At 40.5% G+C, this 16,774-nt stretch overlaps 1 protein-coding gene across 1 annotated transcript; it reads right to left on the bottom strand.

The window, feature by feature from the left end:
* Positions 1-958: 958 nt before the first annotated feature.
* On the bottom strand, positions 959-16,574 carry LOC144508909 (protein phosphatase EYA3-like). Its single transcript, XM_078237122.1, is given in 13 exon segments — positions 959-1,057; positions 1,059-1,103; positions 3,960-4,060; positions 5,949-6,070; positions 6,664-6,772; positions 6,889-7,049; positions 8,437-8,495; positions 9,145-9,234; positions 10,422-10,498; positions 13,972-14,094; positions 14,709-14,845; positions 16,080-16,146; positions 16,538-16,574. Coding segments are annotated over 13 exon segments (1,164 nt in total). The 3' UTR covers positions 959-1,021.
* Positions 16,575-16,774: the final 200 nt, after the last annotated feature.

The following is a 16,774-nucleotide window of genomic DNA, read 5'->3' as shown; positions in this document are numbered from 1 at the left end:
CTTCTGTCTTTTTATTCATTCAGAGATGAATTAATACACATTATCAGCATCTCAAATATCCAAATTGCTCAAGTCTGACATTTTCTAAGGGACGGTTGACTATAAAAAGAGTGATGACAAAGTCCACTTGTAGCATTGTAAAAATACATCTAAATAACCATCCGAGTGGAGCTGCTAGCGGGAAATCGCTAATGTAGTGATTCCGTCGGTGACAAAAGAAATAGAAAGAAGCAATTTAACATCTGAGGGACAGAGGAAGAGAGAGAGATCAGCACATCATCTCCTTCCTCTGCCACCATCTAGTGTTCAACTGAAAAGGTTCACACTGCTGTGTGTGCGGCTCAATCTGGTAACTGAGTGGCACTGTATCTCCTTGGCAACATTCAGAATTGGTATACAACCAGAGAAAGGTGTTTATTTAAAACTACACAAAGTTACACTTAAAAAGACTCCCAGCTGAAATGAAGGTCTGTTGAAAACAAAAAGATAAAGATAAAACTGCTCCTTTATATTCGTCAAATAAATCTCCAATGCATTTCCGCAGCTGAGCTTCCCAGTAATAAAACACTGTTGCCTCCGGGTTGGTCTGTAGAGAGCGCTGAAGTATGGATATCCATGAACAAAGAATGTTTTGCGCAAAGCCTCAATATTAATGCCAGCAGAGGTTTCAGTGCATTTAACATGGAGCAGATACTTGCTCGACTATAGTCCAGCACAGGATCGTTTCTTCCTTTAAACATCCACTTCAACATTTTGATGTCTGTGAATAGGATTTTTTTTTTAAAAGAATGACAATTTAACCTTCTCGAATTCCAGCAGAGTGTGTGTATTTAGATGTATCTGTGTTTGTTTTTAAGTTAATGCCGGGCGTTAACAAGCAGATTATTCACACAGTTCGACTGCCAATAGTCCCAACTGGTTTGTCCTGGGTTAAACAAGAATCGCTATGAACAAAATTAGTGGTCCATCCTCAAACAGGGTGCAAGGCGTCTGTTGCAGTTTCTTGCTCCTTCCCAGTTGCTCACAGGTAGTCCAGTTCCAGAGCTTGATACAATGATCACCAGATCACCATTATTCAATATTCTCCAAAATGGCATATTGTGCTGGAATTAAGAGTATACATATAATGAAGCGTAAGTAACAGGTAAACCTTAGTTAAACCCCACAAGACAATTGTAGTAAACTGTTTGAAATAAAGATTACAAATAGAAAAGGGGTTCTTTGTGAATTACTTTATTTTTGCTCCCTCCCTCCCTCCTCTCATCCATTTGAAAACTGCATTTTGCCAATGCAAACCTGAAAACAGAACCTCTTGCACTTAAAGTAAAGTTTATGTCTAAGTCACAAGTAAGGCTCACATTAACACTGCAATGTAGTTACTGTGAAATTCCCCGAGTCGCCACACTCCAGCACCTGTTTGGGTCAATGCACCTAACCAGCACGTCTTTCACAACGTGGGAGGAATCCGGAGGAAACCCACACAGACATGGGGAGAACATGCAAACTCCACACAGACAGTGACCCAAGTTGGGAATCGAATCCAGGTCCCTGGCACTATGAAGCAGCAGTGCTAACCACTGTGCTACTGTGCCGCCCATTTGCATCCTTAAATGAAGTCCAGTAGATGGTGATCAACTTCCAGACACAGAGCTTAACATCTCCTGAAGAAACATTACATTTTAACCTGGAGAATTATTCATCAGGTTTATAAAAGTGAGATTCAGAAAGGTTAGTTTGCAGCAGAGAAATTTCAGAATAAATTAGATGCAAGTGCATGAACTTTGCTGTGGCTAAAGATTTCACACAGTGCATGCCAGTTTATATTCTTCAAAGGCAATTCAAAAGAATTAACCCACCAAGGCTGATCTGTCAATGGTTGTGCATCAGTTGTAGCATGAAGATAGCAGATGTACACCACACCACACACACTGAGAAATTCAAGGATAAAGTGAATTTTAATTTCAATGATCATTAATGATCATGATTGTTGAAAATAAAGATGCAGGAAGCCCCAAAGCCAATATTCCACACAGTATATAACAAAGTAACAAAGCAGGTATTCAGTTGTTTGGAAGGAATGGAATATAATTTTCTGAATATGGCTCTACAGAAACCCTCCAGCCAGTTAGTAAGAAACTGTGCCCGAGGCAAGGCATCTCTGTAATTCACTCAATGTTACCTCCTCGTTTTAAAACATCCAGTATAGTACGTACAAAATGTGTTTCAAACTCAGTGGAATCAGGTGATATGCAACAACCTGAAATGAGCACAGAGAACTGCAAGATTACATGAAAACAACTGGTGTCTTTAACTTCACAGCAGCTTTATTCATTGAAGATTCATAGAATCCCGACAGTGTAGGAGGAGGCCATTCGGCCCATTAAGTCTGCACTGAACACAATCCCACCCAGGCTCTATTCCTTTAACCCCACATACTTACCCTGCTAATCCCCTGACAGTAGGGTCAATTTAACATGGCCAATCAACTTAACCTGCACATCTTTGGACTGTGGGAGGAAACCGGAGCACTTGCAGGAAACCCACGCAGACACGGGGAGAACTTGCAGACTCCGCACAGACAGTGACCCAAGCCGGGAATCGAACCCAGGTCCCTGGCGCTGTGATGCAACAGTGCTAACCACTGTGCCACCCTACCACCCCTATTTATTCCAATGGGATTCTTCTGTGGAACTGTATTATGACCAAATAATCTGTTTCAATGTTGTAAATATCAACAAAAGGAAATTTAAGCAATGATCGCTGAAGGATAGAGATGGGAAGGTCTATTCTTTGGTATGTACTGTTGGAGCCTTTATGACTTTCTCTGAATCAGGAATCCTGGCTTTCTCCTCACTGGCATTTTAAAAAATTTTACAAGTTTTGTTTGTGGGCTCTTGCTGTGTGGAAACAAGTTACTGGATTTACCTGCAATACTTTGAAGTACCCTTGTGACATGCAGAGGTCATTTTCTTTTGCACTCACTGATGGTCCAGAAAATGACCTAATCTTTAGCTTTCTAAAAAAAAAATCATGTGGAGATGCCGGTGTTGGACTGGGACCCGCACAGTAAGAAGCTCAACACCAGGTTAAAGTCAACAGGATAATTTGGTAGCACGAGCTTTTGGAGCACTCACCTGATGAAGGGGCAGTGCTCTGAAAGCTCGTGCTACCAAATCAATCTGCTGGACTTTAAAAAAAAATCATTACAAGAAACACTGCTGTCCTGTTTTTGAACAAATGCTTCTTTGGGGATGTTGTATCTGAGGGAAGAGAATGTCTTAACACAAAATATTTGAGTTCGCAGCTCACATAGTTAGCATGCATGCAAACTGACAGGAACTCAGCAATGAATAAAAACCAAAGTTGGCAGAAACAGTTTATTCAGACCAATGGAGATGATTAGCACCATTTCAGGGGTCAGGAACCTGCAATCTGGGGGTAGCGTTCAGCTCTCACAGATTTACACATCAAGCCAGGGTTGTTTGGGGGAAGTTACTCAAAGCAAATTTTGGCAGAAATTCAAAAACAGCAAATGAGCAAAAGTGGAATTGGGACCTTCAAGCAATATTTATTTCAAATGCATTTTGCATACAAGTGGATTTGACTCCAAAATGGGTGTTGTCCTGAACAAAAGAAATGTGGAAATAGAGTTTACCTGATTTGATCTGTTGGGTTCAACCCCATGTGAAAGTATGAATAGGATACAACCATCACCAAAATACTTACATTGAGAGAAATCCCACTCCACAAACAAATAAAACACACATTACGACACTTTCAAACAATCAGCCATTTCTTTAGCTGAACCCAAACCCCAATCAGCTATTCCATCCTTGCCTGATTTCTGACACTTATTCCTTTATTTGCGTTGTTATAATTGTATCTGCTGCTTTCATATCAAACCTTTGGCAAACGTGCAGGATTTACATTCACTGCAAAACATTCCAAGTTGAGCTTACCTGTTTAGCTGCATACTCCTCATCCCGACCATCCCCAATCACTACATATGTAACTTTTTTCCCAAATCTGGACACAATGCGCTCAAAACAGCTTTCTTTGCCTGGAAAAAAACAAGTACATCTTATCCATTTGACTGCCCAGCCACAGGCTTCAGAATTTCTTCCACCTGCTCTTCAAGACCAACTGCTTCAAGCAAATCTTCCGTCCAATAAAATAACGGTTTGTACTGAAGAAGCTTTGCTGAAAACACTCACAGGAGCAACATGGAGTGAGGCAATGTACTTGGTGATAAATCAAGGCTCCATCTATCTGTTCAGATTTTTAAAAATTCATTTGGGGTAACCGGCTGGGCCAGCAATTATTGCCTATCCCTAACTGCCCTCCATTTCAGCGCACATTTGAGAGTCAACCTCATTGTTGTGGATCTGGGGTCACATGTAGGCAAGGCCAGGTAAGGATGGCAGATTACACGAGGTGTAATTCAGAATATGAACCAAACCTCATTGAGTCAAAACCTGTTCACGATTGTGGTCCAGTGCTGGGACAATGCTCCAACCACAACATCTTAGCACTCAATGTGCACCACATGTATCATTGTGAACATGAGATATGCCCTACAACTGGCATGTGAACCAATCGTCAGTGCAGGTGCTGCATGCATCAGGTGCTGTGCATTATAGACACTTGGGCTTCCTATAACTCAAGACAGCAGCACCTGCAACTTGGAGTCATACACCAAACTGTGCAAGCCCATGTGAACTTGATTGGCATGATGATAGAACTGTTAAGATGGTAGAATTGTTAAGTGACTTCCCCAGCTCAGCAAGTATAAGGTATGAGAATAGAAAACCCTATAATAGCATTATATTTCCATAGCAGATATCCTCGGCAGTTTTAGGCATGACATTGTAAACATTAAGAGGCATTTTAAGATTGACCAAACTCAGTTACTGACAGGATTTAGCAGCTATCCAAGACATCCAATAGTCTGATTAAAGTCTAACTCATAGCCCAAATATGAACTGAGTGGTTCATGTTTGGGCTGTCCATTGCAGTTCACTTTGATGGACTAATTGTTATTGACAATTATAATGAGACTATACGAAAGTCTGAACAAAATACACTCTTTCCTTAGTCAGCATTCGCTTATCCACACTAGGATTTCTTTGAATGAACTTGATCCAATTCACTCAAAACCTTTTTGAGTTTTGAGCAACTATCAAAAACTTATTCCAACAGCATCTGGAAGATCAGAGTTACTCGATGAAAAGTTCACTAAGTCAGTCACACTTTGGAACATAATACTAGTTGTGGGATAATCAAATGTATTGATAAGCCAGTTAACTACAAAATAACTCATTCTAGAACAAAGAATAAAGTGCAATTATATAATGATGGATGTTGAAAATATTGGGTCATATATTACTAATACAGGAGTCACTAACAATAGGACAGGTTATCGGGAGCCAGAAAAAGGCCCACACAAGCTGATGCTCCACCACTGATATACAGTGACAGCAGCATGCATCATCTGTAAGATGCATTGCAGGAACTCACCAACGCTTCCAAACATACAAACACTACCATCTAGAAGGACAAGGGCAGGAGACACATGGGAAGACCATTGCCTGTTAATAATTATTTTCCTGCCACCCAACAATAAGCCAAGTAAATATACTGGTGGGTGTTTCTAAGTCTCTACCTATGTTGTGATTAGTAGCAAGAATTTGCTCAACAGCCTAGTGTGACTATCACAACAGTGGCACCCTTAAAATGTTCTACATATCGAAGCTACTTGGAAGCATGATCTGAGTTTCCATCAGAATAAAATCATCAATTCCAATTTATATCAGGGTTACTTTGCAACACAATTTGTGAAGTTTGACAAAGATTACATAACTAGTCGTGCCAGTGGAGTTGAATTTGATTATCTATGAGAAACCATCCAAAGACAATAACTGTCAAATAAAACAAACAAAATCTCTTACCTATTTTCGTGGCACTGTAAATGTTTTCAATAGGGAAAATTTCACCTAGTCCATACAGCAACACTTTAGCCAGAGCTGGAACGAGTTGTGTTGTGGTGACAAGGATGTTAACACAGTTCCTTCTGGAATAAAATAAAGGGCTTCAACCAGTCTTTATTTCCCTAAACATACATTACCCTCTTTTCCCTTTCTTTTGAATCTTTTTCGTGATCATCAAGCTGAAGTCAGTCATTTTGGCTGCCAGCTACAATGTCTTGTACAATTTAGAACTTGCTCACTTACATGTCAGCAATCCTTACGCTCATTCCAAGCAAGGTCATGAGTACTTTAACACGAGCTCTTTTGTACAGAGGGTCAACTGCCTACCAGAAACTAGATTGATAGCTTCAAATTAATCTCACTTAGAAACAGTAGACAGATTTCAGTCACTTTCTCCACTCAAAATAATGGATGGAGAATTATATGCAGCACATGCACAAATTCCCAATCTGCATTTCTGGCAGGCAAGGTTTCTCAAGTATGCAATGGCAGCAAATTATAATTTCAGTTTATGCCTTAAACACGCTTCCAAACAGAGTTTATTCAAATCGGAATGAGCTTTTAGTTGAATACCAAATCACTGTTCAGATGTGGAAAGCAGCAGAAGGATGAAATAAACAGTCAACAAAATTGCAAAACCTGAAGTTCTATGTCCACTATGAATCAATGTGGCTACCTTGACTGAATTAGCAGCAGTGATTTCAATGCAGTTGCTAGCCAGGAATCAGTTAAAACTTCGACATCGGCTCTTAACTGCTGTAAGGAGTTGGCCGGGTTGAGCAACTCTGTTGAAACATTAAAGTGACATTTGCTCACTTTTCTTAGCCTCTTTACCAATGATTATTGCAGAGTGAAGAAATAACTCGAGGCAACGACTCAAACTGTGTTCGAAGAAACTTACCTCCGACATTTGTACTGTATGTGTTGTACATTTCTTTCACACGTCAATATCGAAAGGCCAGCTTTCGCATCCAATCAATACCTCCCTGCACACCACCTCCTGAGGAAAGGCTCGAACCAGACACTGATCCATGAAAACCATCAGTAGCAAAGTTGTAGTTACTGAAACCAAGAAGAAAAAATTGCTTCCTACAAGATATTGTTCAAATGTAAATTAAACACTTACAAAGTTAAACTCAACAAAGTTTACACAAAGCTATATGATGCATTGCAACAGGAGTCGGCCATTCAGTCCCTTGAGCTGTTTTTAATTCATTCGTGGGACGTGGATGTCGCTGGCTGGTCGGCTGGTCAGCAATTATTGCCCATTACTCATTGCCCGAGGGCAGTTGAGAGTCACCCACATTGCTGTGGCTCTGGAGTCGCATGTAGGCCAGACCAGGTAAGGATGGCAGATTTCCTTGCTAAAGGACATTAGCGAACCAGATGGGTTTTTCCAACAATCAACAATGGTTTCATAGTCAAGTGTAGATTCTTAATTCCAGATTTTTTAATTGAATTCAAATTCTAATATCTGCCGCAGCGGGATTCGAATCCGGGTCCCCAGGGTATTAGCTGAGTTTCTGGATTAATAGTCTAGTGATACAACCACTTGGCCATCACCATCCCAGTTGAGTCTGTTCTGTCAGTCATTTAGGTCATGGCTCAGTTTTATCTCAACTTCATCGATCCAAGTTAGTTCCATAACTCTTAATGCTCTTCCTTATCAGCAATGCCAGATTTGACATTTTTACTTGACCCCCAGCCTCTGGAGCTTTTCCCAGGGAGACAAGTTCTAGATTTCCACTCACCTTTTTGTGGAGAGATTTACAATTGAAGTAAAAGAGAAAGGGGGAAAATGTGAAGAAGCAGTCTTAGATGGTCATCAATTTCAACCCTCACATTACATACAAACATAGGAATTAGGAACAGGAGTAGGCTGCTTGCCCCCTCAAGCCCGCTCCGTCATTCAATAAGATCAAAGCTGATCTTATTATAAACTCAATCCCACACTCCTACCTCCCTCCGATAACCTTTCACCCCATTGGTCATCAAGACTCCAGCATCCTCTGCCTTAAAAATATACAAAAACTTTGCTTTCACCACTTGAGGAAGACAGTTCCAAAGACTCACAACCCTACGAAAAAAATTCTCCTCATCTGTCTTAAATTAATGACCCCTTAATTTTAAAGGGTGACCCCCAAGTATTAGGTTCTCCCACAAAAGGAAATATCCTTACCACACCGACCATCTCAAGACCTCTCAGGATCTTAAATGTTTCAATCAGGTCGCCTTTAACTTTTCTGAGCTCCAGTGAATACAAGCCTGGCCTGTCTAACCTTCTTACATGAGACACCCTGCCCAATCCAGGTATGAGTTTTGTCAACCTTCTGAACTGCTTCCAATGCATTTACATTCTTCCTTCAATAAGGAGACCAATGTGACATTCTACCATAGCACATCAATGCACGTAGCATAGGACTTTAAACTGAAATATAAAATGGATTACGTTAAATCATGTCCATTGTCATCAGCTGCAACATCTTCCACATGAACCTGATCGCACTCCTGTAGAATAAAGACAAAAATCATGAACATGGAATTATACAGCAATATCAAACTTAGACTTGTAGTCTCCACATTGACATAAGAAGCCAAACACTGAGACAATCACATGGATCCTGTGCCATTTAGCACCAATAACCCATGAGATTCTGTACATACTTCCTTACTATGCAAATTACTCTCACGAGTGTGTAAACAGAACTAAAAGAACTGGATTGCAGAAACAGATGAAAAAATCAGACTACTAAGAGATTACTCTTCAGAGTTGAATTATCTATAATACAATGTTTATAGAGAGAGGAAGACTAAGATGTTTTGACTATCAGTCAAAAGTATGGACAAGGTCTTGTTTTCAATTGACCATCAGCGTTCATTCTCTATCTGCCATGAAAATGCATAGCCTTTGCTCAGCACAACCTGAATACTCAAGACACTTAAAAACCAGCACTAATCCATCATTTAGCATTCTGCAGCAGAAGGTGTGAGTACAAAATAGACCTGCAGCATTTTTCCCAAATGATTTTCTCCCTTTGTGCTTCATTCATCAAATGATCCCACTTCCAGCGGTTAAATTTGACTTCAAAACTTACATGGGGACTTGAAGTAAATCTTTCGACATACTAATATTTAGTCACCAATCAATATTCATTACCTCCAAGTCATTGAAGAACAAGTGCGTGTCAGCAAGATCAAAAATCATTTCCTCCATGCGAAGTCCTAATGTCAGTGCTGATGTTGGGTCCTGCAGAGTAATCACATCAGTTATCAGAGGCATCACATAAAACATGGCCGTGTCATATTTGAGAGAAGATTTTAAAAAAGACAATTACAAATTTCAGTGTGACAACAAGCTGTAGGGATAATTGGTGCACCCCAGGCAGCTTGTGTGTCTCTGGAGTGTAACGGGAAGACACAGAGAGGAATAATGAGAAGTCAAAGTTCCTTTTCCTGACCAGTGTCCAGTGACTCTAGAACAGGAAAGGGTTTAGCTACAATGTCTGCTACAATATCCACCACCAAAATCACACCAATGTCCTATCGAGGTTCACATATGGAAAATGAATGGCCCCAGCTTTCCAAATAGGGCAGTCAATCACTCAGTGCCAATCATTCAAGGGGAAAATTTGAGCAGGCATTAAAAAAAAACTTGCGTTACGGTAACAAACGGACATACTGTAAAACTGTAAACAGTATCAGGAATATTTTGTGAGGCCGTGGTGTTTAAATGTGACACATCAGGTACGTAAAAAGCAACGATACAAGTTATAATCTGCAACTGTCCCTCTCCTTCGTGCCATTTTAATATTAACGAAGCGGTAGTGGATCTGCCTGCACCCAGTCTAAAAAAACTGTAGGTTGTCAGTAATCCACAGCTCTGTTGTTATCAGTTAAGCTCAGCTGTATAGTTCAGCTTTGAGAGTCTAAATTAAGAGAGCTGGAGACCAGAGCATTTACTAATTTCATCACAATTCCATCAATTTCTGTTTAAGAATGAGAAATTGATGACCATTATAGAATTTTCAGATCACAATCTGTCAATATGTTGGAGCAAAGAGAAAGGCATCTTACAAGGTATTATTTAACTTAATTCATTTTGTGTAACTTGATGCACCTTTAGGAACGGAAGATATCATTAATGTGTCTTCCTTTAGCAACTGAAGGCAGAGTGACCCCAACAGGACTTCAGATGAACCAGCAGTCAATCTTTCTTTCTATAAAAAAGTTTCTCCTGAAGCCAAAGCATTTTCTGTTAATAGGGTCACTTTATCTGCAATTTCCAACAAATGCTCCATAGATATTATGCATAAAACCTGGAAGTACAATAGACTTCTCAAAACGAATTCATTGCAAGCTTATTTTAGCATTGTTTTACCTGCTTTACTTTGCTATTAAATCAGCTTTACATGAAGACTTTAAGCCATTTCCTACCTTTCCAAATTTTTGTGCATATGACCCAGTAAGTAGTGAATGAAATATGATAATAGTTTCATCCACACAAACACTCGCTGTAAAAGGAACACAGGAAGGAATATTACACACAAGTGATAAGTTGCCATCCAAAATCTTCTGAAGCCAAGTATGAAATAGCATTGTTTCTTGAATCATTTCCTTATACTCAACATAGACCGTATACGCAAAGTTCCTTTAGACTTCTTATTTTGAATGTGATCAACAGAGTTCCATTCCTAATTTTACACCAAAGTGACAAACAGCAGTTTAAGACACAGAAGGATGATCACAAGCATCCACTATCGGCCCAAGCAGCAGTACTTGTACTACTGAGTTAGAAGCTGTAGATTCATAGTCAGCTCAAGGACATGAACACAGTCAGGCTAGGGTACAATGCAAGGGTAGCTACACTGTCAGAGGTGTAATCCTTCTCGAGGAAAAACTTCCTGTTCTGCTATCCTTCAAATATGATGTGGAGATGCCGGCGTTGGACTGGGGTAAACACAGTAAGAAGTTTAACAACACCAGGTTAAAGTCCAACAGGTTTATTTGGTAGCAAAAGCCACACAAGCTTTCGGAGCTCCAAGCCCCTTCTTCAGGTGAGTGGGAATTCTGTTCACAAACGGGGCATATAAAGACACAGACTCAATTTACATGAATAATGGTTGGAATGCGAATACTCTTTAAAACTGATAAATTTTGTTACAATCAAGTTTTACTTTTGAATGACCCTCAATTACCACGTGCAGCTCTGTGGACTTTTCATTTCTTTCAAATGTTACAACAGCATTTCCTTCCAACAGCTTTGCATTCCTGTCTTTTTCCAGTGGATCGAAACACATATCCTGCACCATTTTATACCAGATGTTGGTTGTTTGCAGGTTCCACGGTTCATTCATCAGTTCTCTTCTACCTCAATAAAATAATACAATGCCAGCAAGATTCAGACAATGAACAAGGATCTGAGGACATTTTGCTACCTCAACAAAAATGCAGCTTTTAGTTTGGAAAACATCCTGTTTTCTCAGTTTTTTCTCCACTTTTGGTTATTTATGTCTGATACCACAGGTTTCACAGCACATCAGCACCACAATGAAACAAATCATTGCTTTGGCTGCAAAATCACCAAAAACCTCGAAATAATGTAGGAGGTGGTAAACAAGGAGAACAGCCACTCCCACAAGGTGGCTACACTGCAGCCAAACAAAAAGGCTGCCTGATACAATTTGGCCCTCTCCAAAGTATTCAATATAAATTAGCGTTTTCAAATGTGCTCCCTATGAAAGTTACAAGTTTACAATATACAGTGAGCATGTGTGGTCTGCCTCAGGGTTAAGAATCTACGTTTTATGGTCAAATTTCTGTAGAATGACACTACATCCATCTTCTGATGGTGGGAAATTAAAACTTGTTGGAGATTATGCTGTTTCAATTCTGTTTTTAGTAAACAATTTCTTAGTGTGACCCAACAGCCTCAGCTGGAGTATTGCATCCAGACGCTGCACTTTAGGAAAGATGCAAAGACACTGGAGAGAATGCAGAAAAGATTCATCAGAATGATCCCAGGGATACATCTCACCCACAGGTTCTCCATTGTCCACTGCGTATGTAATGTTCTCAAAGAATTCCACCAAATTAGTCAAACGTGACCTTCCCTTCATGAACCCATGCTGCGTCTTCCTAATGGGACAATTTCTATCCAGATGTCTCACTATTTCTGCCTTGATGATAGATTCAAGCATTTTCCCTGCTACAGGAGTCAAGCTAACCAGCTTATGGCTACCCACCTTTTGTCTACCTCCTTTTTTAAACAGTCACATTTGATTCCAGGGATGAGGAGCTTCAGTTACGGAGATAGATTGGAGAAGTTGGGAATGTTTCCCTTGGAGAAAAGAAAGCTGAGAGAAGATTTGACAGAGGTTTTCAAAATCATGAGGAGCCTGGACAGAGTAGATCGGGAGAAACCATTCTGACGCATGAAAGAATCGAGAACGAGGGGGGACAGATTTAAAGAAATTGTCAAAAGAAGCAAAAACATCTTTCCCTCACATTAAGTGGTTAATGTCGAGAATGCGCTGCCTGAGTGTGTGGTGGAGGCAGGTTCAATTGAAGCATTCAAGAGGGAATTAGACTGTTGTCTGAAAAGGAAGAATGGGCAGGGTTACAGGGAGAAGGCAGGAGAATGGAACTCAGTGAATTGCTCATTCGGAGAGCTGACGCAGACTCAACAGGCCCATTGGTCTCTTTCTGCACTGTAACAATTCTGTCAAGTTAGACGTTGATCTCTGTCCACAGGGAACTATTCGCATTGCAACCATGTCAGTGCACTGCTTTCCTTGCTCCAAGTACCCAAGGAAAGGCTGCAACTTTATATAATATTAAAAACTAAAGTCCTCACAACAGTCCCTAAAGTTGACACAGATGCTTGTAAAAATCCAAATTGCACATTAACACTGAGGCCTGTGTAACATTGTGCCCCTCATATAAATGATTTGGAAGAAGGTGTAACTGGTGTAATCAGCAAGTTTGCGGATGACACAAAGATGGCTGGAATTGCGGATAGCGAAGAGCATTGTCGGGCAATACAGCAGGATATAGATAGGCTGGAAAATTGGGCGGAGAGGTGGCAGATGGAATTTAATCCGGATAAATGCGAAGTGATGCATTTTGGAAGAAATAATGTAGGGAGGAGTTATGCAATAAATGGCAGAGTCATCAGGAGTATAGAAACACAGAGGGACCTAGGTGTGCAAGTCCACAAATCCTTGAAGGTGGCAACACAGGTGGAGAAGGTGGTGAAGAAGGCATATGGTATGCTTGCCTTTATAGGACGGGGTATAGAGTATAAAAGCTGGAGTCTGATGATGCAGCTGTATAGAACGCTGGTTAGGCCGCATTTGGAGTACTGCGTCCAGTTCTGGTCGCCGCACTACCAGAAGGACGTGGAGGCATTGGAGAGAGTGCAGAGAAGGTTTACCAGGATGTTGCCTGGTATGGAGGGTCTTAGCTATGAGGAGAGATTGGGTAGACTGGGGTTGTTCTCCTTGGAAAGACGGAGAATGAGGGGAGATCTAATAGAGGTATACAAGATTATGAAGGGTATAGATAGGGTGAACAGTGGGAAGCTTTTTCCCAGGTCGGAGGTGACGATCACGAGGGGTCACGGGCTCAAGCTGAGAGGGGCGAAGTATAACTCAGACATCAGAGGGACGTTTTTTACACAGAGGGTGGTGGGGGCCTGGAATGCGCTGCCAAGTAGGGTGGTGGAGGCAGGCACGCTGACATCGTTTAAGACTTACCTGGATAGTCACATGAGCAGCCTGGGAATGGAGGGATACAAACGATTGGTCTAGTTGGACCAAGGAGCGGCACAGGCTTGGAGGGCCGAAGGGCCTGTTTCCTGTGCTGTACTGTTCTTTGTTCTTTGTTCATTCACAATGCACAAATCCAGTGAAACAAGATTTTCAATTTGTAAACCTCCACCCATCTTGAGGGGGGGTTAACACTGAGGCCTGTGTTATACATTTACCTTGAACTGGATATGCATAATGTGCTGGACTGGTCTGGTTTGAGCTAAACCCGGCATTATAACTGAGGTATCCAGGCTGACTGGGTGGTCCATCTTCTGTTTTCACACCAGGCCACAATGCACCTGAGATTAAAATAGCAACTGTTGATTAATGGCACTTTTACTGAACCAGATCACCAAAAGGAATAAACAAACTACATGAATGGAAGCATTTGATGTGAACCAAATCTCCCCTGAGCTATTGTTAATGATCTGTTCTGAAAATCATGACAGAAATCGCTTCAAGGTTTCAATCTACTGGATCCCAGTTATTATTTCTATGCTACCTTTTCAGACAAGACCAATAAAGTCGCCGTAGTCCCAGATGACCATAGTCTGCTCTCCGCTTTGAGTGGTAGTGATTAATCCGAGGATCACCACCACACCTCAGACAAGGGACAAGGTTGAGAGGCAGGCCTTCATGAATAAACTCAGTTGGTACGGGCATTGTGTCCACACTGTTTGGCATCACTTTGCGTCACCAACCAGCCGCCCAGCCAACTAAGCTTAAACCACACCCCCCCCCCCCCCCCCCCCCCCCACCAAAAGACCAATGTTACATAAATCAATCTGAAAGAAACCCTCTTCAAAGCATCATCCAATGTTCTTTGAACCATTTCATGTACATGATGGGATGACGGGCAGACTTGCCAACAGTGCTGCACCCATTCTGTGAAGAGAGGTGCAAAAAAGCTTACCGAAAGGAGGTAGTCCATAAGGCTGACTTGGTTGCGAATATGTCGTATAAGATGCTGATTGTTGCGCGGTTGGGTATCGAGTCTGCCCTGAATAAGAAGCTTGCACTATTGGTGGAGAAAAAAGGTGTGGATATGGCCTAAAAAAGTTAAAAACTGATTAGTCTGAAGCATCTTTAAACCACGACTGATTAGTGTGAAATAAATTAAAAGGGCTCAAACGCTTCTCACAAAAAAATGTAGAAATCATCTGATTCCCAAATTGATAAGTTGCAATTATTTCTGATTCAAAAGTCAGAAGAAAAACTGGATTACGACAACAACTGAGCCAATGGACCAATATGAATTTAGTTCTCATCAGTGAAATAAACAAAATTAGCTGAAATGTTTAACACCTGTAGTGATTACACAATGGTGTATGCTCGGTAAAATACTGGAAGCAGTATCGGTAACTGACACCAGGCATATTCACAAAATGAAATCCTCCCATCAGTACTTAAGAGTTCAACTAATTGGCAAGAACATGGAAAATGGAAACATGCGTAAAAATAAATCTCCCATTAACGTATGAAAGGTATAAAAGGTTAACAATCCAATTTTTCAGAATTTATACAATCAAGTCATTGGGAAAAAGCAGAGAAAATACACAGAAGCTTACAATGCCCAAGAAAAAACTGCCCTCCCCATTTCACAATAAAAGTGTAAATGTAAAGGAAGTAACCGAGTGAAATGTAAAATCCTTCGCTCAAAAATAAAACCTTTCTGTAAATTTATAAAAGCTGTAAAATTGAGAGCAGCAAGAAAGTTCAAAGAATTATTTTTCACTCATCGAGGATCTGATTTGGTCTAATTTCCCATTCCTAATTGTGACAAATTTATTGCACCCGTGTCCAATTAGTACAGAATCCTCCTGACGGACCCCAGGACCCCACTTTTTTTTAGTGAGCTGCATGGCTGTTGAATCTCAGCTCCTCTTTGAGCTTATAATCAGTATATACCTATCTGGACAAATTGTCCACTGCAGCATAGGGCTTGTGTATGTGGCATGAAAATCATAACGAGGGAAAACAGATCAAAGATTTTTCATCCAAAGAGCATCACTCTTATGGAATAAGTTACCAGGAAAGACCTCGGAAGTTGACACAATGAATGGATTTGGGAGACAATGTGAGAGGAGGGATTGAGAGATATGGCAAAAAGGCAACTAAAATGGTTTGATCTATGAAAAACACTGGCTTGTTTCCAATGGTCTTCTTCACTGCCTAGAAAAAACTTGTGTGTTTTATGTGCCCACGGTCGAAAAGTCACGTTTGGTCAAATTAAGAAAACCATACCAACTTAAAGCCAACATTACTCATTTAAATTGAAACTTACTTTGTAGGAAACATTAGCAAGTTATCTTGATTTGGCACACGGGGACTATAACCTGTGCAGGTTATAACTGTAAAAAGAAAGAGGAGGAGATATTTTAATTGCCTGGAACCCACATTAGAAAGTTGAAACCTCCTTGTCTGACTTTGTTCAGATTAAAATTGTTAATGTACAAAGTATTTGCTTTCATAAAGCAAGACCACCAGGATTTTATCAAACTTTTGAAATACAGCATGAAATGCATTCAACAGGTGAGGCTTAATCTCAAACACAAAACAGATGCAAACTATTAATATTTTTAATGCAACCTATCCAAAAGCGTTTTCGAAAGACTTATGATAAAAATGATCTTAAAAAGAACCTCCTCTGCTCAAATGGGAAAAAAGCTTTCTTTTGCAATGATAATTGTTCAGTCCTGGTACCATTCAAGCAAGTCGTCTCCTCATGACTCCCAAACTAACATTCAATGTCTGATGTAAGTTTATTATCACTCCCCATTTTTTGTGTTTGATTCATTAAACTTACAATTGGGAGACTAGATATTTGGGACCCTGTGAAAGTCCAGATATGTTGACCTACTTTGGAATTGCCCAGGAAGTTTCACCTTTCGATGGGCAATCCGCTTATTCCTTGGAACTCTGCAAATATGCCCGACTCTGTTGACCCTGAGACAGTTCTGATGTAATAGAACAAAAGAA

This window comes from Mustelus asterias, chromosome 21 (genome assembly GCF_964213995.1).
Source record: "Mustelus asterias chromosome 21, sMusAst1.hap1.1, whole genome shotgun sequence".
In the NCBI taxonomy this organism is placed as follows: Eukaryota; Metazoa; Chordata; class Chondrichthyes; order Carcharhiniformes; family Triakidae; genus Mustelus; species Mustelus asterias.
Note: the sequence above shows the minus strand (reverse complement) of the source record. Positions and strands in the feature narration are given on the sequence as shown.